Raw genomic sequence first — 23,892 nt, forward strand, 5'->3', positions numbered from 1 at the left:
GGGGGGGGTAGATATAATAATAAAAGTAAGGATAAAAAGAAGAAAAAGAAGAGAGGCGAAGAAGGTAGGCGGAAGGGGCGTTATATAAACGAAGGAGGAGGTCCTTATATAAATATAAATTAAAATAAATAAATATAATTTTAAGCGGGCAAATATAAAATAATGTAGGGTAAGAAGAGTATTAAATAATTATATAGGTAATAGGAAAGGGTAAATAGAAGGATAAAACGAAGGTAATAATTAAAAAGGGAAGGATAGAATAAATAAATAATAATAGTGGTTATAAAAAAGTAAAAAAGAAAAATAGAAAATAGGAAAGTATATAATTCGGATTATAATAAAGAGAGTAAGGGTAATAATTAAAAGTCGTACTATTAGAATAAAGAAAGTAATATAAAAAACGAAGCAAAGGTAACGGGGAGGCGATTAAGAAAGAATAATATAAATAAAGAAAATTTATAGAAGAAGTAGTATATAAAGTTATAAGAAGCGAAAAAAGGAAATAAAGGTCCCGAAGATAGAACTTATAGGGAGGGGGATCGTATTTAAATATCGCAATAAATTATAATAAACACAAACAATTAAATAGAGAATAGCTTATAAGAGGAGCCTCGGTTTTAATTATATAAGTATTATACAATAGATATAAATAATAGAAGATACCCTACAAAAGTATTAAATTATACTATAAGCGCGGATAATAGAGAATATTTAGTAAAAGGAATTACGGGACGTAATTATATTAGTATCCTAAGGTATTTATTAATATTTTTAAATTTAATATAATACTCCTTGTTAAATAAAACAATACTCACTACTTCGTACGCCTATAGAATAATAATTTTAATAACAATCGGGAACCCGACTAATTTCTTAAATTTAATACTAATTTTATATCCGCATTAGAATTTATAAGAATAAATATTACAATACCGATATTCTAGCGGGCGGAACGCTAGCGCTTTAAATCTAATACTAGTTTTGTATCTATACTAAAATTTATAAGAATAAATATTATAATACTAATATTCTAGCGGGCAGTACGCTAAATAATTAAATTTAATACCAGTTTCGTATCCGCGCTAGAATTTAAGAAAATAAACATTACAATACTAATATTCTAATAAGCAACTCACTACATTTAGAACTCGTAAGAATAAATATCGTAATGCCGATATTCTAACGGGCAATTTTATTACTATATTTAGAGCTCGTAAAAATGGATATTACAATACCAATATTCGGGCGGGCGGCTTCGTATCTACATTTAGAATTTAGGAGAAAGGACATTACAATACTAATATTCTAGCGGGCGGCTCGCCGGCGGCGAAGCGGCTATAATATTTAAAATATAGTATTGGCAATTATTATAAATAATAATTCGCTGGAACTAAGGGGCGAGGATATTGCACCTTCGCTAGTAATATAGCCCGATAATATTATAATAGTATAATACTAATGCCCTCTACTATTTAACTAAAATTTATTATAAATTGTAAAAGTTCTAAGGATAGAACTTATAAGGGGGGGGATTGTATTAGGAGGCTAAAAATTTATATATAAAAGTACCTTAGCGGCTACTACTCCCCTTCGTTAACCGATGTATAGGATTACTAATAATAACGCTTATATTGGGTTAGGCTCGCGGGAAGGATAATCCGGCACCGCGCCGAAGCGCTAGACTAGTATAAGGCTCTATAATACTCGTTAGCGGATAAATAGAGTTTGTACAGGTATAAAAGAGGCTTAACGAAGCATAATTTATTGTAGTCGGTAACTATTAATACATCTTTAGATTGACCCCTAACTTACCGTCCCCTACGTATGGCCACGACCGTAGTCACCTCAGCCTACCTTTCGCCTACGTTCCTAATAAGTAGTTAATTCGCTTCTTAATCGACTAACGGCCCTACGCGAAATTCGATCTTTATATTAATATCCCTATATTGTAATAGGAAATTATATAAAGTAATAGTATAAATAATAATATAAGCGTAGGTTCGAGCGGAATATTTAAGAGCAGTCCGATAAATCGCCTATTTTCGAACGACTATACCTTAGGCAATTTTAATAATTATATAGAGCTCGCTATACAACTAATTAAACAACTCCTCCTTACAACGTATATTGATATTATATAAATAGTATCGAATACTTATATATATCCCTAATAATCTCTTTTTACAACCGAAGGCTAAATTAGCAATATAATACTACCCTTCTAATATTAAAAAGTTATTTAAAATAGCGTTGTAGAAGATCCGGTTGTTATACGTTAAACCCTCCTAATTAATATAGATATATATAAACCGGCCCGCTATATCAATTACATTAAATATATTCTAAGAGATAAATTTCTTATAATAAATATAAGTAGTTTATTTACTCTTAGGCACCTTCGTAGCGAAATACTTTCTATTAATAGTATTAAAATAATATTTAAAATATAGGAAATATCTAGAAGATATCCGGATCTTATCCTAGGTTTTAGGGGTAGGAGGTACTACAATTATAATTACTAACTACCTTAACGTTAAAATAACTTTATAGAAGATTCTAGTATAGTGAATTAGGTTAATAATATATAGTATAGTATTAAAGGCTATTAATTTATAGACGGTCTTTATACTATAATAGTAATTTTAAGCAATTGCGTTTATAATTTCGCCCTAACCAAGAATTTTGAACGCTATTAATAATTTAAATAGGGTAGGAATCTATTTACTATCTTCCAACCTACCCTTGCAAATAAAGTGGTTATAGAACTCTTAGAATATTGTCTTCCTTATTCGAAAGTATTTCTAGAAGTTATATAGCGGTAATTAATAGAGAGCTTCCTAAATTCGCTTATACGGTTCAATATACGATATATTATAGTGTAATTGAAGATTAGGGATAGAAGGGATAAGATTATATCGCTAAATAATAGATACAATAATTCCAACTATATCTATTTATTACTAAATATTTTCTACTATATCGTCGTCAACCTTATTTTTAAATATAAGTAGTACTATAGTAATAAAAGTATTATTAATAAAAAGAATATTTTCAAAGTAGTTTTATAAAAGAAATTTAAACCGGTCTTTAAAAAAGATAAATAAGTTATTGCTATCTATTTTACTAGTATTGAAATTTAAAAGTATAATATACGGGTGAAAAAGGATAACTCATTATTAAAATAGGGGATGGGGTTCTTATAGGGAACTATAGAGGTATAAGCGTTGACCAACTACGTTGAAATCCTTAGAGTATAGGGTATTGTAGAGTGTAGACTATAAGCATATAGCATACTACGGTTCTCAGAGGCTGGTCTGCATTTTAGTAATTTTGTACGGCGATGCTAAATCTGTACGGTTTTCTAGTTATATATAACCCTAACCCGGCCAAGGCTGAACGAGGTTAATATAAGGGGGTTGTAGATTACATTTTTGTACGGCAACCAACTAAATAATCGCTATTTTGTACGGTTATTGTATAGAAATAGCCGTATGAGGCGGTTTATACGGCAACTGTACGAGAACAAACGCAGCCTTAAATGGTGCAAGCGGGAAAGCGCTGCGGTGTGAGTGAGGATGTGACACGCACATGGGATGCAACTTCCTGATTTATAATTACATATCCGTCGTATTCACCCAAGCGATATTCACATTGATCTGTTTAGGCTCTCCCTTAATGCCGTATAATACTGTGGCTTAATGTTGGTTCCGGTCTTGGGGTGAGGGCTGTTTCTCCAGTGTTTATTATCTGCCGCGGAAAAGTTCGACCCAGGCTGTACTGAACGGAAAGAGTACTCAGGTGGAAACCGACCACAGTTGGCTATTGCAGTAAGAAAGCTTCCACGCGTCGTGCTCAGACACAGGAACTGTAGGACTTGAGAAGTTCTAGTGATGGATTTATTGGAGACGTTTTCCGCGTATTAGAGTGGTACTTGTTTTGTGTGGGCGTGGGAAAAAGATATGAGAGACGGACTGTATGTTGAACGAGTGTCAACTTGAACCTGAGATCCGAGAAAACAGGAATGCGCGGAGTTCTTTCTGGTGACAGTGTCCACATGAAACAAATCATGATGGAAATGTTGAAGATGCCGATATGGATAACATCGGATTCCGGGAACCAAAGAGTCCATATGGACTCCAGTCGCGGGAGCGATACTCTCTGTGATCCCCACGGATGTCCGGTCTATCTAGTCCATGTAGCTCGCTATGAGGTATCTGAACGGCTAGAAAACTGTTGTCGAGTGTGTGTATACCAAAGGTTCCATGATAACTTAGCCGCTCCCAAGCCAACATGAATGTGTGCGGGGGTAATCATCAGCCTTTACAATCCTGTTGCCAAAATGTTTTCGCAAGAACTGGCGAGTGCGAAAGAAGGTCGAGGCTCGGTCGATGGCAAGAGCGGGACAGGGATGTGAGGACATCAAGTGCCCAAAGCTAGCGCTACTACGGTGACATTTCCAACGCTTATCCGCTGTTAGGGTGGGCTGTACTAACCCTGCATTGGCTTGCTCACTGGTGATCCAGGGCTGAACTGGAGGGCTCAATAAGGCAGTGCTAACGCTGAGCTAGGCTGCTTTAGTCGTCCGTGTTATCGCCTTACTAGCCTCTCATTTTCTGGCACCTCCTCAGCGGGCACTTCACATTCGTGATTTCGATCCCGAAACAACATCCGCAGTATCGCGGCATCGTGCAGCTCTGGTCAGCACCAGGCACGTCAGTACGATCCAGAATCTGTCTTTTGCACTGGATCAAGCTGCATTCCATTGACCGATCCGTCCACGATCGGTAATCCCAAGCTAAACAACCAGCGCAACCTCGAGTCCCTCAACCCCTTCCGAAGATTGCGCGCCCGGCCGCCCAATGGCAGTAACAAATCGATGACAAGCGAGTTCTGGCGCATTCATTCCGATGCCAATAATACAATCTAAGACAATCAAATTGGATGGAATCTCATGCCCTAGACAGCAACCACGCCGTGGCGATCCGTCTCCTTCGTTCCGGAACCTCGCGCCGCCGAACTGCGTCAGTCGCCGTAGAGAATCGAAGCAATTAGCGACTGCAAATGGCCTCCTTCCCTCGTACTCACGGCAGATTGACGAAGCACCAAGCAATATGCGCCGATACCCTATCCAAGTCGCCCAACTGTGGTTCGCCGGCCTCGTTGCGACTTTAGCCTGTGGCCCGCGCCCACTCCGACCACGATAATAGAAGAAGGAATACGAGCGTAAAAGAAGAAAGGAAATCACACAGTTACCGACTCATGGGGTTTTTGCTGTCTGCCATCACTGCATCATTGCATCTGGCACTGGGCGCGCTAGTCTACACTTCACAAGGTTCCCTTTGCCGAGTTACGGCCGTGTGTTGTCGTCTGTTGTGCTCCCCGTACGCACCCGCGCCCGCAGCCGGCCACCCGCTTCATGATCAATCTTCTCGATCCCCCACGTCAGAAAAGTCACGGCAGGCACAATCTTCACGGCCTGGGGCTCAGCGAGTGTCCCATGGCCTCCCTCAACGACGAGGGTAACCCATCCTTCGTGCAAAGATCTCGGCCTTCCGGTCTGCAGGCGCACCATGGAGACCAGCATTGACAGCATGCTACCCTTCAATAGCCTATGCCGTGCTTCCTCGGGTTTCAAAAAAGCACCCACCGTGCCTCTATCATCTCGGATCAGAACTTACAGTAAATGGGGAAGACACCATAAGGCCAACACCGCTCCTTTGAGGCTTGATCCATCGTCAACCCCGCCAAAAAGAGCCTCTGGAAAAGCGGCGTTGCCGTGGCTCCACGACTGTGCAAGCCACCACAGTTACAGTCATCACTTATGCAATATCATCCACGCTGTGGTACGCTTCGGCACTTCTCCGGCCTTCTCGAGCGAGTTTTGACCTTGCACAAATCATCAGCCTCCGGGGACGGCGCAATCATGGGACCGAATTGCGGGGAGATAACTAACCGATCTACACGAGCGACCTGCCAGTAGCTGGAGAGAAACGAGGCGATACCGATGCCTTAACTGCGACATCTGAACGCCAAGTTGACTGTCGAGTACGCTAGGTTAACGGAAGGATGTCTATCCGAGAGTCCATGTATGACCGGCGTGGGCTTCTGGTTTGACGGTATCCGAAGTTGGACTTGAGGACGGTGTCTGGTAAGTTTGCCATCTTCAACTTAAACTTACCACTCATCTGATTGGTCTTCTCTCTTTGGAACTCTAAGCACCGTGCCTCTATAATATCAAGTGGATAGATAGGGCAGAAATAGCAGATCACTGCTCGGGCAGCGGCCTTTTGGTGCCAACCAAGAGGACGTTTACAGTGCCTCCTGCAGAGTCCCGTGCAACGATGAACCTCCACCATGGCCAAGGTGGCGCTTCATGTCTCTCGGAAGGGTAAAATCCCGCCTAAAGCGGGAAGTGAATACCTAGCTTTCCCAGTGACCCAGACCATGTGTCGATGTCCCGTCTTAATATTCTGGTTCCCTTGAGCATTTGTATTTGGGAGCATATTAACTCGAACATGCGCACTTTCACCACTTGGTCTCGTATCCCTTCGCTGCCATTATCTTATTGATTTTATGAATCCTCTTCTATGCAAAAGGGTTGGACACCCGGGCAGCGACCAGGTGTTGGTGCACCCTAGGGATTTCGGTATCATCCCGCGTTCATCCCTCCCTCCCATGGACATGGATACACCTTACCTCTACCCACGAGAATCGATCAAGTAGTACGGCCAAGAGCAAGCCTTATCAAGAGTTGTCTGACACAGACTTCCCAGTGGATGGCAACCGAGAGTGTGAACCGCAATATGTATCCCGCCCCTCTCTTTAACAACACGCAGGGACACATTGTCTGGCCACCCTCCCTCGCTTTCGGAAGCATCTGATTGGGCTGGGCGATGTCGATGTACCATGTACCATCCTGTAAGGGTAATGAGGCAGCACACACACAGTCTGAACATGTCCAGCTTACACGTGCAGCGGTTTAATCCCGAAAAAGGCAACCGTTACGATCCGATTCACACCCTCTTCCTCAGCTCCTATAATGCTGGCCTCGGATAGGTCAAGAAGGACACTCCACTTCACTTACAAGAGCTCTTCGACAGACAGGGGTATACACCTCCCTGCAGGCAGCTACCTTGTAGGCAACATACCTAGGTATACACCCCCGTCTGTTACCTTCGTATCCATGCCATTGGAGGAGGCTTGTCTAAGCTTGAAGGGAAGCTAGCTACGCTCGGACTTTTTGAAGCTTATTCTGACACCGTCTCATCGGCTGGGAGTCCAATGCATGGCAACTGTATCGACCATGATTGCCCGCATCAAACCAGCACAACATTACTCTCTTTGAACCGTTTCTTGCTTCGTGTTTTATTAAAAACTTCGGGGGTAATGATCGTCAATACGTGAAACCTAACCCAGTAGCCATTAATAGTGTAGGAGCCTCTTTAGACTCCTATTCTGGACGATAATGGTTATGCCAAGGTCCATGTCAACAACCAGTCGTTTCCCCTTTTCTCATTCACAAGCATTACCAATACCAATCTTATCCAATAAACTATCTTCCAATGCTCAACAACAGCTTCCCGCTGATAATTACTGGATAACGAAGAAACACACAGAGGAAAAAAAAGAAAAAAAAAAAAAAAAAGAAAGAAAAACCCTCGAAATCGGTGCGGCTAAACCCTACGCTTACATGTACCTAATGCAGAGCGGATTTGTTTCTCAACTTCAAGGTACTGTAACCTCGGGATTACACATTACCAAACCTACCGACTCACTGCCGACTTCCAGCTGCCACCGGGATTCTTACGTGGGATTCTGGAACTTTGGAAGAGAGTAAGCCATGATCAAACGGGGCGTACCAAAGTTGGAAGTCTACGGAACCAGGAAACAGTATCATAGCAGAAGAAGAAAAAAGGAAAAAAAAAAACGTTCCATGATGACAATAGCTTGCTTGATATGGGTTTATATGGGTCGTGTTACACACACACGCACACACACAAGGTACGTTTTTCTTCTCTTTACTTTTTTTTCTTTTATACTACTTCCCTCTGCGCCTCTTGTGTTTGTGTAACTGTACTCCATATCAAGCAAGGTTGGCAACCAAAGTCACGCTCGCTGAGTAGTTGTTCTTAACATGAGTACCAGATAGACATATATCACTTGGAATGAAAGCCCAAACACACATAAAGTTCTCAGACTGTCGGAGAAAGTGCCAGTTGTTTTGCAACTGAAAGGACTAGGTCTACCTAGCTAGACATTATTACATGATGAAAGAGTACAGCAGCAGCAGCATCTTCCATGGGAATCTTGGGCATTCTGAAAGGTGTATCTTCACTGAGCACACTTTTTTTTTTCTTTTTCTTGACCAGTACATTATACATGGAGCAAAGGTTAAGGCCATGGATATACTTACTCAACTTAATATGGGCATCTTCTTAATTGCGAGTTTCCCAACCTATACAAACCGCTTTTTCCACGCAGTGATTTATATCACCACCAAGTTTGACCAAGTTTCTGCCACTTTCTTGATCTACCTACCAATCTTTATCACGCTCTGAAAATCAGCATCGATGAGCGCAGACATTGTCGAGAAAGAATGGATCACTGGTTGTTTAAACAACCTGAACAACAGTCTCTTGATTTGTGCTAGATGCTCTACCACGCCACGGCGATACCTAGCCTTTATCGTGCTCCTGCCGTGTCTTGACTTTTCCCGCCTCATCATCATATCACCATGGTAACCATAACCATGCCTATCGGGGCTCAGGCTCTCACCGACTTCAACCCCATGTTCCATCCTAATCCATGCTTTTTACATTGTGCTTTATATGGTATATGTGTGCCTGCGATATTTTGCACAACGTCGGAAACTTTTTTAGCCCATAGCAGCAGCTCATGCCAACGTGATATAATCTATCCCCCACGTTTCGTTGATGACCCATGCGGTGTCTTGCTATATTGGTTGTGTGTGTGTGTTTTAGTATACGTTCGTGCATCTGTCTGACAAATCGACAGGAGCACAAAGACACAGGTTGGTATATGAAACTGGAAGCACGCTGCACAGCTCCCTTCCCAGATCGAGCTTGCACGACTTCTTCACAGGGGGGGGGGGGGGGGGGGGGGGGGGAAACACAGAGAAACAAATCAGGACAGGAGTACAAGAGACTCGACTCGAAACTCGAAACAAATAGAAATGGAATTCAGCACCTGATACTACCTAGGTAGTAGGTAATACCAGGGCCTTCAATCATTGCAATGGTAAAAGTTAAGAAGAAAGATAGAAAGGAAAAACAAAAGATATGCCCCATGTGAGGCTGTGATGGCAGCGACCAGACTCCCCAGCATGATCAAGTGAAATGGGTATTCCAGCAAAACGCATGGTTTTTTTTTCATCCCTAAAACCATCAAAAGGTTCGCTTCTATAAATGACCAAGGCATCTTCTTGCGGTCTTTCCCTCCAGCCAACCAGCCAGCTACCTCTAGCCCTGTAAATGTGCGCTTGTGTGTACGGTATGAATACATAACGCCGGCTTGCGCTAGAGCATGGCGGTCTTCTTGAATAGATTTTTGTTTGATGAGATGAACCTGTGGACATTTTGCAGAGAGATGCCGTCGCCGAAACACGCTTTCCAATCCTCCTGGAGGACATTTTGGATTTCTGGCCCTGTGCTAGCCGATTTGTCTCCCTCAAGTTGAGCATACGAGCCTTAAATCTCGACTTGACGCCGAGTGTAGAGTTGGTACCCGTGCCAACGTATAAACGGCTGGACGTTGACCCTCTTTCTCCCAAATTAAAAGATAGACACCCCATTGCTGGTGGCCTTGGGGAGGGAGGGTCGGTCCAAAGAGGTCCCAACTCCTCGAAGGCGAAGGAGACGGGATACCCGTTGCCGGCGAAAGCAGGCCTTGGGAAGACACCCAAGCAAGATTTGGATGAGGTGTAGGAGTGGAAGACATCACTTTGTTGTTGTTTGGCTCGATTTACGAAAAAGTCTGTTGGTGTACGGTAGGTGCGAAGGTGGCGTTGTTGTAGGTCTGCCCGAAGTGATGGAAAAAGCCTTGATGTTGACCAGACGAGTGGATGTCGTTTTCCCCTTCCAAAACGAGGAAAAGGTTGACAACTTCGCACCCAAAACACATGGCCTTATGGGACCAGTGTCAATGAAGCCCATAATGCTGTGATGTGTTGTGTATTCGTGTGTTTTGTTTTTGTGACAAGAAGTTGTGGGTGGGTCTTTCACGGTGGTTCACACGCTTTAATCGGCACTCAAGTAAAGTTGCTGTTTTCTCGAGTGGTGCCCTTTTGGGGCTGGCGTTATATTGGGTAAATCCTCCCAGAAATACAAATGACAGATGAATTGATTTTTAGGAGGGATGATGGCGCAAATCTGTTTTTGAGAGACTTGCACACACACCGACAGACACCTTCGCCAGTATGGCGACTGGACTCGCAAATCGCATCTTCATCTTTGCTTTCCTCCCGAGAGAGAAACCACCTGGTGATCCAACACCAGATGCTGCTGCTGTTGATTTTGTTGAGTGGTCGTAGACGGAGGCTGGAAATCATTGCTGAAGCTCTAGCCCACCGGCAAGTGCTAGTTGCTGGTCCCGCTGAAAGCCATAAACCAACTCGGTGATTTTAATTACGAGGGATCCCACCTCAGACCTATCCGCGCCAAATCGACGGGTTAGAATACTGATAATTTTCAGTGTCCTCAGTGTGCTCCTCCTCTCCCCGGGAGTCAGCAACAAGGAGAAGGGTAACACATCGACCTCATATCTCTTTACGCCCTTTCCAATCACTGAGTAAAGTTCAGTAACAAAAGGGGCGGTACGTCTGTCCGGTCCAAAGCAGTAGGGACAGCGTATCAAGCAGGCGAGCGAATGAGCCACCTCTCGATTTGCCTGTACGACCTTGGAAGCCCGATCACAAAGGGGAACTTGTTGGTCAATGGCCTCTTGAGCCTGAACCAATTTCCAAGGGCAACCGCAATTGGGGGCTTCGGTCAGAGCAGGAGAGATCAGTGCCGGAGGCATAACCAAAGCGGGAGGCACAACAGGGCCGGGAAGGAGAGCAGGTACGGAGGCAGGAGGTGGGTGGGCGGAACTCGAAAAAATTGTCGGAGTCTGCTCAAATGAGCCGGACCGCACTGACTCCGGTGGAGATATTGGCTGGTACCCGTGCGGGTAAGGCAAGGGTGCCGATATTCCGCCCATCAGAAGCGCCTCACCGGCATTGGGGCCGAAGTCAACTAGATATTGACGGCCGGGAGGGCTGGCTGGTAAGCCTTCGCATGGGTTGTCCTCTTTACCCCGTCTGTTGCAGTAGTGTATACTGCCCTTGTGCAAACACCGTTCACACATTCCACTTCCGCCCGCTCCTGGTCGGCACGCGGTCTTTGCTAGCCTGCATGCGTAGCAGGACGTTGGCCGGAGGTCCCGTCGACGACACACACATCTCTCTCCGATGCAAATTTTGTGTTGCTCACAGGTATCGGAGCAAACGTGGCGACCCATTTTGCCTATGATACACTTTGTGTTAATTTCGTTGGCCAAGGGATAAGCCAAAGACATCTTTTCATGAAATTGGAACTGAATGACAAACTGTAAGATAAGTATCTGTAAGGATGTTACTTACCAATGACGGTGTGAAGAAAGAGTGGCCGTGAATTGGGGCGGTAGAGACTGAGAGACGATACCACTGACAACAAGAAGAGGAATAGTCCATCTCAGCACAAGCACCAGTCATGTCCGAACCACATGGCCGATCGAGCAAAGAAAGCTGCCGAAGTTTGGATAACAGCAATCAAGCCGCATAATAGTATTATCTCAGGTCGAAGCGGGTTAAATGGGGAAGTGTCTGTGAGTCACTGAAACACTAGAAGTGAGTTCTATGGGGTAAGTAGGTGTGGAACGTCAGGACATCCCCTTGTAGTCAAAGGGTAACGAGCACGTTAACAATATGTCTCTTCTGCAGGCAATTATCTGGCGTAAACATCTCGGACGTCAAAAGCAGACTGATAGCCCAATCACCGGTCACAGCCATCTGCGCCTATCGTTTAAATGGTTCGATGCTTATCTTCCCTCAAGCAATGCTCAAGAACATAGCCTTTTCGACTCACTACGGTATCTCTTCAAGCATTATGTGGTCAAGAGAAAAAGCCTGTCTACAACATCGTCCACATTCCATCTTCACTCCAGGCCGTGGCTGCTTGCGTGATCACATCATTGGCCCCAACTGCGGCTTGGATGCTGGTGGCCTATGAGTGAGTCGACATCAACTTCTATGGTGCCACTTAGCACACCATCAGCTCCCTCACTGACACCAATCATTCCCTTCTAGAAGAAGGCTCGTACTAAAGACATCCTGCAATCAAAACAACTAACCTCCGTTCGTCCTACGTCGAGAACCCGGGGCAAGACCGAAAGGGATTCAGTTACGGGTGTCAGAGAGACATAGGAACAGGTGGACAGGCAGGTACACTCACATGCCGGGCAACAACGATGGGCAATTAAAAGGATAGGGAGAGAATGGAAGGAAACCCACAACTGCACCTCGGATTGCAAGTTACATGGACAGGGTCACTAATTGACAACGACCCGAAAGTGTAAGTCGATAACAAGAGCTTTCGGACTGAAGGCGGAAAGATGCCAACCTACTTAAGGGAAGGAACGTGCAATGGCAAGGAATTACGACTGCTGAATCATCAAAATCACCTGCCTTGAGGTTGTGTGGCTATAAGTGAGCCGGTAAACCATTCAGCAAGTGCCCCACAACCTGCTCTAGTGTTCAACACAAGATTCGATCTCCACGGCGACACGGGACAGTCAAGGCTCAATGAAAACTCGTTTCCCACCGATACTGGATAATCAAATGTTCATCTCGCCTACATACACAGGGGCATGTATTCACAACGTGGCGCCCATGGCACAACCGCCATGAAAATTCCAGGAGGATTTGCTCCAGTCCAAGCGTCTCTGAGGCTCCTCCAAGTCCACAATCTATGGTACAGCCCAAGTTGCTCCTTCCAGGTTTTCATCCATCCACGCCTTGCCCAATTTGTCCTTCCTCACACCTACCTACCCTTTCCTCCCCTCCCCTCTCATCCTTCCGGAAGAAAGAGAACGAGAAAAGAAAGGAACGAACGCTAAAAAACCGAATCACGACATCCGATCCGATCAACAGTGAGAGATCCATACTTTTTAGGAGGCGGAAGCTAAGCGGCGCCTGCCGGCATCTAACATTTTGAGTTGCAATACGATGTTACACCAAGTAAGTATCGTGCGCCGTTTTATTGATTTCGCGCCACATTTGTTTGTGAGGATCGACGACTTCGCTGGGTAGGGTGAATGGCTGCTACCTACACTACTGTACTTGGCAATTCACATCATGGAACGGCAATGTCTACTGTGTATCTGATGCGCGTATAGCGAGCAAGCCACTCCCGTCCCGAAGATCGACTATGCAAAAAATACTGATCTTCACGCATGTTATGCTTCAAGTTGATCTTGTGTTCTTTTTCCCTTCACCGCTTCGCTCCGCTTCAGTGTGCGGAGGGATGTCGTGCATTTGGGCGTAGACTGTGCAGGATGTCTATTGGGCGATATTCAGCTGGAATATCGCATTGATCAAGCCTCAGCGCCAGCAGCCAGCAGCCACACATCGTTTACTGGTTGCGATATGCGATACCCTTGACAGTGAGGTCAAGAGGAAAGGTGGGATACGCATCAAACAAGGTGAAGCACGGTATGTCTAAGTCCTGCCATGTCGTGTTTATCCCTTGTCCCTAGCTGTCTCAGAACCCAGCGCAGCACTGACTTGAAGTAAAGGTACAGCAAGTATACCTGGTAGGTGCCCGCGTAAGTCAGAGGGACAAAGTCAGAGCGTAGTAGGTACTCGTCTCTCTCAAACCTGAGGAACCATGAGGCTAGACCGCCAGACTGGCTTTGTGTCTACTCCATACCACCGCAGTGGAGTTAGATTGAGGTTCGCAAGTTTTTATCCAGTCGGAAATTTCCATCGCTGAGTGAACAGGTGTTACTGCTACCATAACCTCAACAATGGGTGCCCGATGTTGTGCTTTGTGCTTTGTATTCCCGTGTGTTTGCGGTAGAGGTTGGCCTGTTCCCCCTGTCCGCTATTAACGAGCGCATCGTCAATTCCTCAACCCGTAAAAGTTGATGCCTTGCATCAAGGTGTTTTCCGATCCCTTCGATTTTACTCACCGTTGCCCGCCTTAAACATCCCAAGCCAGGTCAATGTCGTCTTCAGACATTTTGGTCATCCATCAACGTCTGGTAGCAGTGGGTGAGCCTCTTCTCGGAATTCCTCTCATTCACTCTCCCATCATCGATCGTCATCCTCATCATCTCCCCCCCTCATCCTCTTTCCCTTTCCGTCATCAACCCTGCCAGAACCCCAGCGGCGCATCAATAATTTCGACCCGCAAGTTGTTACCTTTACCTTGTTTCTTCAGCCTCACCCTTTCGTAGTAGTCCCTTGGCGAGAAAACCCCCCGTATGTTTCATTGGTCTCAGATATTGCTCGTGCGTCGATCGAGCCCATTTCCCTAGTCGAGCCCATTACCCATAGATTAAATTGAGGGAATACGAGAAAAAAAAAAAAAAAAAAAGTCTTGGGTCTTGGATCTCTCGTCTTCACTCGCTGTCGCTGTACTATCGCTGGGTTGCTGCTGGGGAAAGACATGCAGGATAGGCAAGGCAGGGCAGGGCATGCTTGGCAAGAGGGGGATAGAATGGATAGACAGGACAAAAAAGAGCGGGCGGGCTAGGACAGCCAGCCCGGTAAGGGAGCAGGGGATAGGGGGTGAGGGTATCCCTTGCGAAATGCATGTTTGTGCAACGATAATATCTTGGTCCCTGTTTTGTTTTCTTTTTCTTTTTCTTTTTCCAATTTTTTTTTTTTTTTTTTTTAATTTTTTAAAATTTTTTTTTTTTTTTTGAAAGAAAAGTTTATTCTCCAAGTTCGTCATATCGTTCTCGATAACGGGCCCAAGCCCGCCGGGTCTCCCTTCTGGTTTCTCGAAGGTGGTCGTCACTTGTCGACACAATCCGACATGGGACTGACTGCTTGCCGTTAACGGATGCCATCGCATCGCTTCCGTCCTGTCCGCCGCTCGCATTTTCGAATCGCTGGTGAGGAAATCGGAATGTGAATGACGATCGATTCGGTAAGGTACTTGGCTGCTAGAATAGTAGACAGTCAACCGGCCGACATCATCCAAGGTCGGAAAACCCGCATCCGGCAGCGAATGAGGAATGATGGATGACCGCATTGGGCGCGGGGCCGGGGAGGGAGGGATAGATTGCGAACTGCGCTCGGTGTAAACATCGAGAAGATGCCCTTGACCAATCGCAGCGACCGGATCGGGTACCGGTCGCGGTACCTCTCCCGTTCATTCCTTTTTCTCTGCTGGCTGCTTAGCTAGCTGCTGCTGCACTGTTTTCGTCATATGCTTGCGGGAAATCAGTGATTCAAAAGCCGAAATCAAAAACGTGGAATAACTAATATGGTGATGTCCAGTCGTTTCCTGGTATCGTGATAATGCAAACCGAAGAAGGGGGAGGAGAACGAGGGCGGAAGGCATTTTAGCGGGGGATTGGCGCACGGATCACACTCATTCAAGCGAGACGACCGACTTCGTCGAACGTGAATGGCAAGCCGCCGCTCACCTACCCTCTACTTTAGCTTGTACACAAAAAAAAGGGCCACCCTAATCCATACCATCTCAGTATGGGCTAGAGCGGCCACGCTGTGTTATTACTCACAACGTATCAACGAGCGTGAGGAATGCTGCGTTGTTGGTAGTGCGGATGTCAGACTAGGTTCTTCTCCTTGCCAAAACTCAAAAGTGGTGATTACCAAGAAAAAAAAAAGATAAAAAAATCCATCCATCTCGGATCTGTCTGGCTTGCTGTCTTGCAAACTTGGAAACTGAATCAGGAAAATCAGACATTGAAGCGACTGTAGCGGCTCGCGAATTTTGCTAGACAATGGCCTTTACATGCTGTATACCATCTAATCTCTAAAATTGAACTTGGGGTAGACAATTTCTACGCAGGCACAAGTAGGATCAATGGTGTCAGTCAGCTATTTGCATTCTTCTTTATCACTTACTTGTCTTTACCATTAACCCTGCTTGTACCTACATGAAAGTGTTTACCCCAAGCTCAATTGCACATGATTACACGGTATCGATCGTCTTTTGCCAATCCGCGAGTCTATACGGTAGTACTTCAATGCAAATGCACGATTGCGATGTCTATGTAAAAATCAGATGGCCTAGGTGTCAATCTTGGGGGACCAGGAAAGTAAACGACGGAATGAAGAACAAACTGCGCGTAAGAGGAAGAAATCCAACGAGCATATCCACAGAGAAAGACATGCGAAGGAACCGGGAGAAAGCCACCCAGTGGAAATCCAAAAAGCCAAACGAACACAGAAAAAGATAACGATTCCCAGAATCCCTCCGTTGTTCCCAGGTCCAGCCAGGTCCACGTAACCAAGACTCCCAAACGCCGAAACCCAGGTCATAATTTCACAAACCTTCCCCGGCTCATTTTTACATCTATCTCTCCAACTCTTTTTTTTTTTTTTTTTTTTTTCCCTTTCCTCCTCACCAGTTTTGGTCGTAGACGGTTGGGAGTTCGAATGTTCCTTCACACTCCTCTTGTCTGGTCCTGAGTTGCTGCTGCGGTCCTCTTGTCGCCAAGATCAGTCTGAGGCCTCTTCATCTAGACCAGGCTGAATGGCGGATGGTCATGTTAAAGCCTCCCGAAGAAAAGAACCGAGTTGCTTGGCCTAGAGTAGATGGAAAGTTAGCTTCGGCGCAAAACTCAATAACCGGACGGCTTAAATGTGGCAAGCCCACATCGGACTCTTGCACCAATAACACCAACATCACGCAAACCAGTACTGGCAGTACCGCAACCTGGTGCATGGGGATAGGGGAAACAACTGACCAAGTCATCCTTCATCATAGAGAAGTGATTGCCAGGCATGTGTCTGAAGGTCATCTTGTTGACATCCAGGTACTCATCCCACCTGTTGGGTCCGAAATCACTTCTGTTATCCAAGAGGAACAGGGCATGGCCCTTGGGATAGGGCTCCGGGCGCGGATCGGTCGGGAGCTTGCAGACGCCGTCCTCGCACCAAATAGCTGTCACCTTGGGGCACTTTTCCTTGGGAATAGGCTCTGCGTCGTAGTTGCTCAAGGCCGTGACGGAGGCAGCGAAGTGCGGCAGGAGCCACTCAGGGATCTTCTTCTCGTCGCCGCCTTCACCAAGAAGGCCGATGGAAGCAAACCAAGCGTGCAGACCCTGTGGCAGGGGCTCGATGGTAACAGGGCATGGAGCATCGATGATGATGAGATTCTCGACCTCATCGCCGGCCTTGACGAGCTGGCTGACGATTTCATAGGCAATGACGCCACCGGCGCTCCAGCCAGCAAGAGAATAGGGGCCTTTCGGCTGACGCCGCTTCATCTCCTCGATAAACTTGGCAGCCATACCGTAGACACCACAGTTGTACTCATCCGGAGTCCTCATGAAGGGAGAGAAAAGGCCCCAGACAGCCCACTGACCGCCGACATTGGAAATCTCAGTATAGGAGGTGGCGCTACCACTACCGTCGGGAACCATGAAGAGCTGCTTGGTCGCAGTCTTTAGACTTCCAGACAGTAGGGTAGAGGTTGCTTTACGGTTTGGGTAGTCGTCGACAATTCTAGTGGGACGCGGAGGCTTTGGGGGGCAAGGCTCTTCGAGTCCAATTCTCGGGTGCTCCTTCCGAACACTCGATGCGCTGGATGAATTGTTCGTAGGCGAAGGCTCCTGACTCTTGGACTTGGCAGGTCTAGAGGTTGGTTTTGAGGCAGCCTTCTTGGGAGCGTCACTAATACCAAGTGCACGCTCGACGTCCTTCAATGAAGGGTTGGTCACGAAGAGATCGGACGAGATGTCCATGTGCATCTTCTCTCGTAAGGTGCCAAGAATAGCCAGACTCATAAGTGAGTCCATACCAAGACTTGCCAGATCAGGGGCAGCTTGAATCTCCTCAATGTCAACTCCCATTTCTTGCGAGATGGTGTTCCGAACAAGGCTCTGGAACTCGTTGTTGTTCTTCTCTCCTCCTCCGGATTCAATTCGAGAACCCTCACCCTTGACTGAATTAGCTTCGCTCTCATCAAGGGGAGTGGTGACATTGGACTCGGAATCAAGCTCTGGGGATTCGTCATCGGACGAGCCATCAGACGCGCTGGAAGAGATGGGCTCGTTCGCGCCAGCCTTCTCATACTGGGCAAGGTGGCCCTTGAGCGCACCAATGGTCGGGTGATCGACAAAGGCACCAGAGGGGATATCTAGGTCAAGCTCCTCGCGAATCTTTCCGGATACGGTCAAGGACATGAGAGAGTCAACACCCAGATCGGTAAAGGCAATGTTGTCAGCAAGCTCATCATGGCTGCAGCCCACCTCCCTGGCAAGAATGTCCAGGACCTGTGCAACCACTCCGCCCTTGAGCTTCTGGTTGACTCTGCCGATAGTGTCCGGTGTGACAGTCTCCTTCTTCTTCTTCTTGCCAGCCGATGCGGAATTGGCAGTTGGAGCGGGAGGGGGCGCGGCGCGAACCGGAGCCGGCGCCCTACTTCCCATAGCGGCAGCGGCGGCTCCACGGGGAGGCAGCAGCATGTTGAGAACCTTGCGAGGGATCGCAGCGAACCTGATGTCACCAGCAATACCGATGACCCTTTCTCCATCAAAGACGTAGGCATCACCGGAGAACATCTTGCTTCCCCTGACGGGTTGCATGCGGATGTAACTGCGGTATTCCTTCTTGCGATCAGGAATCTCAGTGAACCTCATGGAGCCCCAGCCGTGGGAAATGAACACCTGCTCCCGAGAATCCACAGCATCAGTGCCGTTGATAATGAAGCCGGAGATGTGACACAAGCTATCGATGTTGTAGGGGCTGAAGTAGAACTCGCCATCATTCTCCGTGGTCTGGAAACGAATCCTGGCAGTGGCTTCACAGGTTTCACTGTCCAGGATGACCTCCTCCATGCCCTGGTAACGACGATTGTAATCAACCAGGGCACCAAACAGTTTGTACGCGAGACCGCGGCCAATCTTGGAAGCCTCACCCCGCTGCTCTTGTTGCTTGAGGGAGTCAATGCGGGTCTTGATCAAGTAGGCCATCTTATCGAACTCGTGTTGCCAGTCCTCGAGGTCGCCATAATAAACCTTGCATGTGGCGTGTTCTGTCTTTTTCGGTCCATCCCCAGTGGTGAACACAAGGTCAGCGTATCCAGCCTGCGCGTTGGCCGTGACCGTGAGTCTTAGGATGTGGCTCTTGGCAGTGTCATTGAAGATGAGTGTCTTGGGGACTTCCATCTTTGCGACGTTGCAGCCAATCTTCTCGGTTTCGGGACGCAGGAGTTTGTAGGCATAGTCGGCCACCGTCATGGCCATATCGCCATATAGCGTGGACGGGCAAAGCGGCGCACCATTGACCAAGTGACCTGTGACCACCTTCTTGAGGTTCTCCTCATGAAGCTCAGATTCAATCTCAACAATCGCCACATCATCCTTGACCTCTTCTCTGATCACTCGCTGAACTGTCGTGGTAGATAGTCGCGGCTTGCTGGAACCGATCTGCTTCGCCCCTCCCTGGTTTGCGATACGGTTCTTGGTGAGACACCAGTCACCTGTATACTGAAGCCAGTAATTCTTTTCGTCGAAGGAATAACTGGGTAGGTCGAGGAGGCGGACGCATTGGAGGAAGTCGTGGTGATACTCACTGAAGTCGATGTTCAATCCAGCGGAGTGCAACGTGCTAAGAGTAGCAGTGAGAGTTTTGAAGGCCTGAGGATGGTCTGTTCGGCGGAGAGTCGGCACAGCAATGGTCGTGGCACCAAAGGCAGCCTTGACCATGCCCACTGTAATTGCGTGGGGGCCAACCTCGAGCCACACGGTCTTCTCGTCGATGACATTCTTCTCCTGGGCTCTGAAGAGTCCACCTTGGAAGTTGACGGCCTCTCTGGCGTGGTGGCGGAGATAACTAGCATCCACATTGTCGCCTTCACCCAAAACTTCAGCGTGCAGCGGAGAAATGATGGGAACCTTGATGCGCTCGAAAAGAATTGCGGAGGCCAGATTTTCAAAGTCGTCGAGGATGGCGTCGACTTGAGCAGAATGGAACGCGTACGGAACGAGCAATCTCTTGGCCTTTTGGCCAGCAGCATTGAGCTCCTCTTCTAGTTTGGTGATGACATCAGTTGGCCCACTGAGCACCGTCTCACGGTTGCTATTGATACAAGCAACGTTCACGCTGGAGGCCATGCTACCCAACACCTTTTGGACCTCCTTGACTGGAGCTTGAACGGCGAGCATGGCGTGGCTGTTCAGCGTACACTTCTCAACCAGAAGTTTCGCACGAGTGCCGACAAGGTAGATGGTGTCGCTGGCGCTGAGGACGCCAGCAACGTTCAGCGCGGCATACTCACCGAGACTGTGGCCCATTACCACGGCTGGCTTGATCCCCCATGACTCCCAAAGCTTTGCAAGCGCCATCTCAAAGCAGCAAAGACCGAGCTGTGTGATGACGGGTGACAGATTGGTGACATCCTGGGCAGTACCGTCAATCAAGGGAAGGAAAGACTCGAAACCGTGAAGGCGAGCAAGACGGTCAAACTCATGAAGGCTCTCCCGGAAAACGGAGTAGTTTTCGTACAGCTCCTTGCCCATGCCGGTGTATTGCGAGCCTTGGCCGGTGAATAAGAAAGCAACCTTTGGCTGCTCAGGGGTAACAGGAACAAAGTTCTCCTTGAGGCGATTCAGGATAGCACTCTGCGCTTCACTCACGCTCGAAGCGGTGACGCTCATGCGCCAGTAGTGTTGGATCTTGCGCGCGGTTGTGGAGTAAGAAATGTCTGCGAGCGACGCATCCGTATGCTTGTTCATCCACTGGGCAAGATTCTCTGCGTTCCGAATCATGGCAGCTTTGGACTTGCCAGTGATGGTGACGAGATGGCAGCTGCGTGGATCGGGCAAAGTTGGTGCGGTCTTGGGGGCATCTTCAACCAGAATGCCAGTGTTACCACCAGCGGCACTGAAGTTGTTGATGAAGACACGCCTGGGCTTGCCATCTCTGCGCTTGAACGGGGTCAAATGGAAGGCGATGTTGACGTTACGGTCAGACAGGTCCTTGGGGAAGGTCTTGTTGATGATCGACCCCTTTTTGATGCCGACGTGGGGAGGGATGGCGTTCTTGTGAAGCATCAAGAGCACCTTGCAAAGGGCAGTGATTCCAGAAGCCGCCTCACCATGGCCGACATTGGCCTTGATGGCACCAAGATAGAGAGGCCTGTCTTGGGGCCTCTTACGCTGCGCTGGTGCAAAGACATTGGTAACAGACACCATTTCGGTGCCGTCTCCTGCTTGAGTGCCCGTCCCGTGCATCTCCACGTAGTCAACATCGTGCGGATCCACACCAGCGTCGTCCAAGATCGCTTGAGAAAGCGTAGACTGAGTTGGCCCGTGGGGATGAGTGATGGAAATAGCATCGGCTGAGTGGTTGGTCGCGGTGCCGAGAACGACGGCGAGAACTCTGTCGTTGTCGGCCTGAGCATCTTCCAATCGCTTGACGACAACCGAAGCGCAGCCATCACCACGGCAGTAGCCGTCGGCTTCATTATCAAAGGTCGCGCAAGGCCCCTTCTTGGACAAGAATTGACCTCTGCTCAGACCCGAAAAGATGTCTGGGTTGGTCATGCAAGACAAGCCGCCCACGATAGCGGTGTCGCAATCGCGAGCCCAGAGAGCAGTACAGGCAACCTGAAGCGCTGCGGCGCTGGAGGAACAGGCAGTATCGATGTTGAGACTAGGGCCACTGAAGCCGAAGTGGTAATTGATACGGCCAGGACCAAAGGCACGGACACCACCGGTGATGAAGTAGGTGTCGACCTCCTGGGCCGCGTTAATCTCACGCCAATCGTCTGACGTCTGCCCGTAGAAGGTACCGATGCGGTCCAGTCGGGTGGAGGGTGTTCGGTTGGGGACGTATCCCGACATCTCCAGTGCTTCGTAGGCTGTTGTCAAGGCCATTCTCTGCATGGGGTCGGTCTGGAAGGCCTCACGGGGCGACATGTTGAAGAAGCGCGGATCAAACAAGCCCGGCTGCTCGATCCAGCAGCCGTACGGAGTGTGACTGGTGTTGATGGCCTTGCCCGTAGGGTCATAGTGCGTCTTGATATCGAACCTGTCGGGCGGCACAAGGCGGTGGACGTCGAGTCCCTTCTCGAGGAGTTCCCAGAGCTTCTCGTGATTGGCGGCATCGGGGAAGCGACCAGCCATGCCCACAATGGCGAGCTTGCACTTGCCACTGGACCCGTGGTTGCCAATTCGGGAAGCAGTTGCTTCGGGGGAGATGGGGGGACAGTCCCGGAACGTGACTTCCAGGTTTGTGTGGGCTTTGATCAGCCCAACGAGAGTGGCGCCGTTCTGGGTAGGACCGAGCGGGAGGATGAGGCAGCTCTTTCCTCCCTTGAAGCTCTTTCCCCTTGCAATACATGCGTCAAGCACCTTGGTAAATCGCAAGGGCTCCATCAAAATCTCGTGAACAATCTGCCTCAGCAGCGACGCCGTCGTGAGTTGCCTGTCGGTGACCCATTCGCCCGAAAAGCACGACATGACGTGGGATCTCGGCTTCGTTCTGTGCAGCGCGTCAATCACCACCTCGTCGTCCAGGCGCAGGATCTCGTCGATCAAGGCAGCATCGTGAAGGTGTGGTGCATGGTAGGGTCCGTAGACGGGGATCGAGGTTACGTTGGTCTTCCCGCCAAAGTTGTGTCCACTGGCGAAGGCCTTCAGAGAGGAAGGAGGACCCGAAATGGCGACACTCTGGGAGGAGCTGGCACTCATATATAGCCGGTTGACGCGGTTCCAGCCGCTTTTCTTATTGAAATCATGGACCACCTGACTGGCAGCGCCTTCCGAAATATTGGTGAAGATATATGTCCAGCTCTCGGATTTTTCGGCCGTGGGGTATATCTGTTCGGCAACCTTATATACGTGTCGTCCAACCCTGAAAGACATGAGGGTCACTTGGACGGCCAGTGGTACCAATTCTGACAACGATTTCGTGCAGGCGATTGCGGTGGCTGCAAAGAGCCCGGAGCATAGGCCGACAAGGCATGTATTCTCCGGTCTGGCGAGGTCATCGTGATTACTCTCAATATGACTAGAAACGGTGTGAAGGGTTAGCCTGAGCAAAGCGCGAGGCGGACAAGTAGACCACCGCTTACTCTATGTAATGAGCCAATTGTGATATGCACAAAAGGGCACCGTCAATGCCAGGGTGTTTGATGGGCTGTCCATAGTATCTCTCATTGAGTTGCTGTAAATTGAGGAATTCGGGTAGTTTCGAACGCTCTGTCCTGGGAAGCTGATCTATCTCGCGTCGGATTGCATAGCCAACCTGATCCAAGTACGCTTTTGCAAGAGTGCCTTTCTTGGGTTTGAGGAAGGCGCTTGCGAGGAAAGCGTGCGTGTCAAGGGACTGGTCCCCAAAGAGGTAGAATGCCAGTGACTGATCTGGCTGGACAGAAGACATTGTGCGCGTCTCTTTCGTCAGGTTCTTCTCGGCCGTATGCTATGATGTTGTCGGGATTTATGCAGAATATATAGAACAATGCTCGAAAGGAAGAACGATGCCTCGAGGTAGTGCTGTAATAAGGGCAATGATGTAGCATGAAAGGGATAGGGCAGACTTTTAAACAGACTGAGGGATAAGGGTGGGCAAAAGATGGGGGAGGGGCGACAGGAGTCGGATCTCTAATACGGAATGCAAATGTATGTAGAGCAAATGCACACAAAACA

General features: G+C 47.9%; 2 protein-coding genes across 2 annotated transcripts; one reads left to right on the top strand and one right to left on the bottom strand.

Moving 5' to 3' along the window:
• Positions 1–4,339: 4,339 nt before the first annotated feature.
• On the top strand, positions 4,340–6,157 carry NCU03583 (hypothetical protein; the record flags this gene model as incomplete). Its single annotated transcript, XM_955482.2, has 3 exons — positions 4,340–4,410; positions 4,961–5,159; positions 5,333–6,157. The coding sequence occupies 3 exons, from the start codon at positions 4,340–4,342 to the stop codon at positions 5,585–5,587; spliced, it is 525 nt and encodes a 174-aa protein (XP_960575.1). The 3' UTR covers positions 5,588–6,157.
• Positions 6,158–16,130: 9,973 nt separating this feature from the next.
• per-1 (perithecial-1) lies at positions 16,131–23,626 on the bottom strand (the record flags this gene model as incomplete). Its single annotated transcript, XM_955493.3, has 3 exons — positions 16,131–16,822; positions 16,984–23,254; positions 23,319–23,626. 3 exons carry the CDS (start codon positions 23,624–23,626, stop codon positions 16,781–16,783), a joined length of 6,621 nt encoding a protein of 2,206 aa, XP_960586.3. The 3' UTR covers positions 16,131–16,780.
• Positions 23,627–23,892: the final 266 nt, after the last annotated feature.

Source organism: Neurospora crassa, linkage group V (genome assembly GCF_000182925.2).
Source record: "Neurospora crassa OR74A linkage group V, whole genome shotgun sequence".
In the NCBI taxonomy this organism is placed as follows: Eukaryota; Fungi; Ascomycota; class Sordariomycetes; order Sordariales; family Sordariaceae; genus Neurospora; species Neurospora crassa.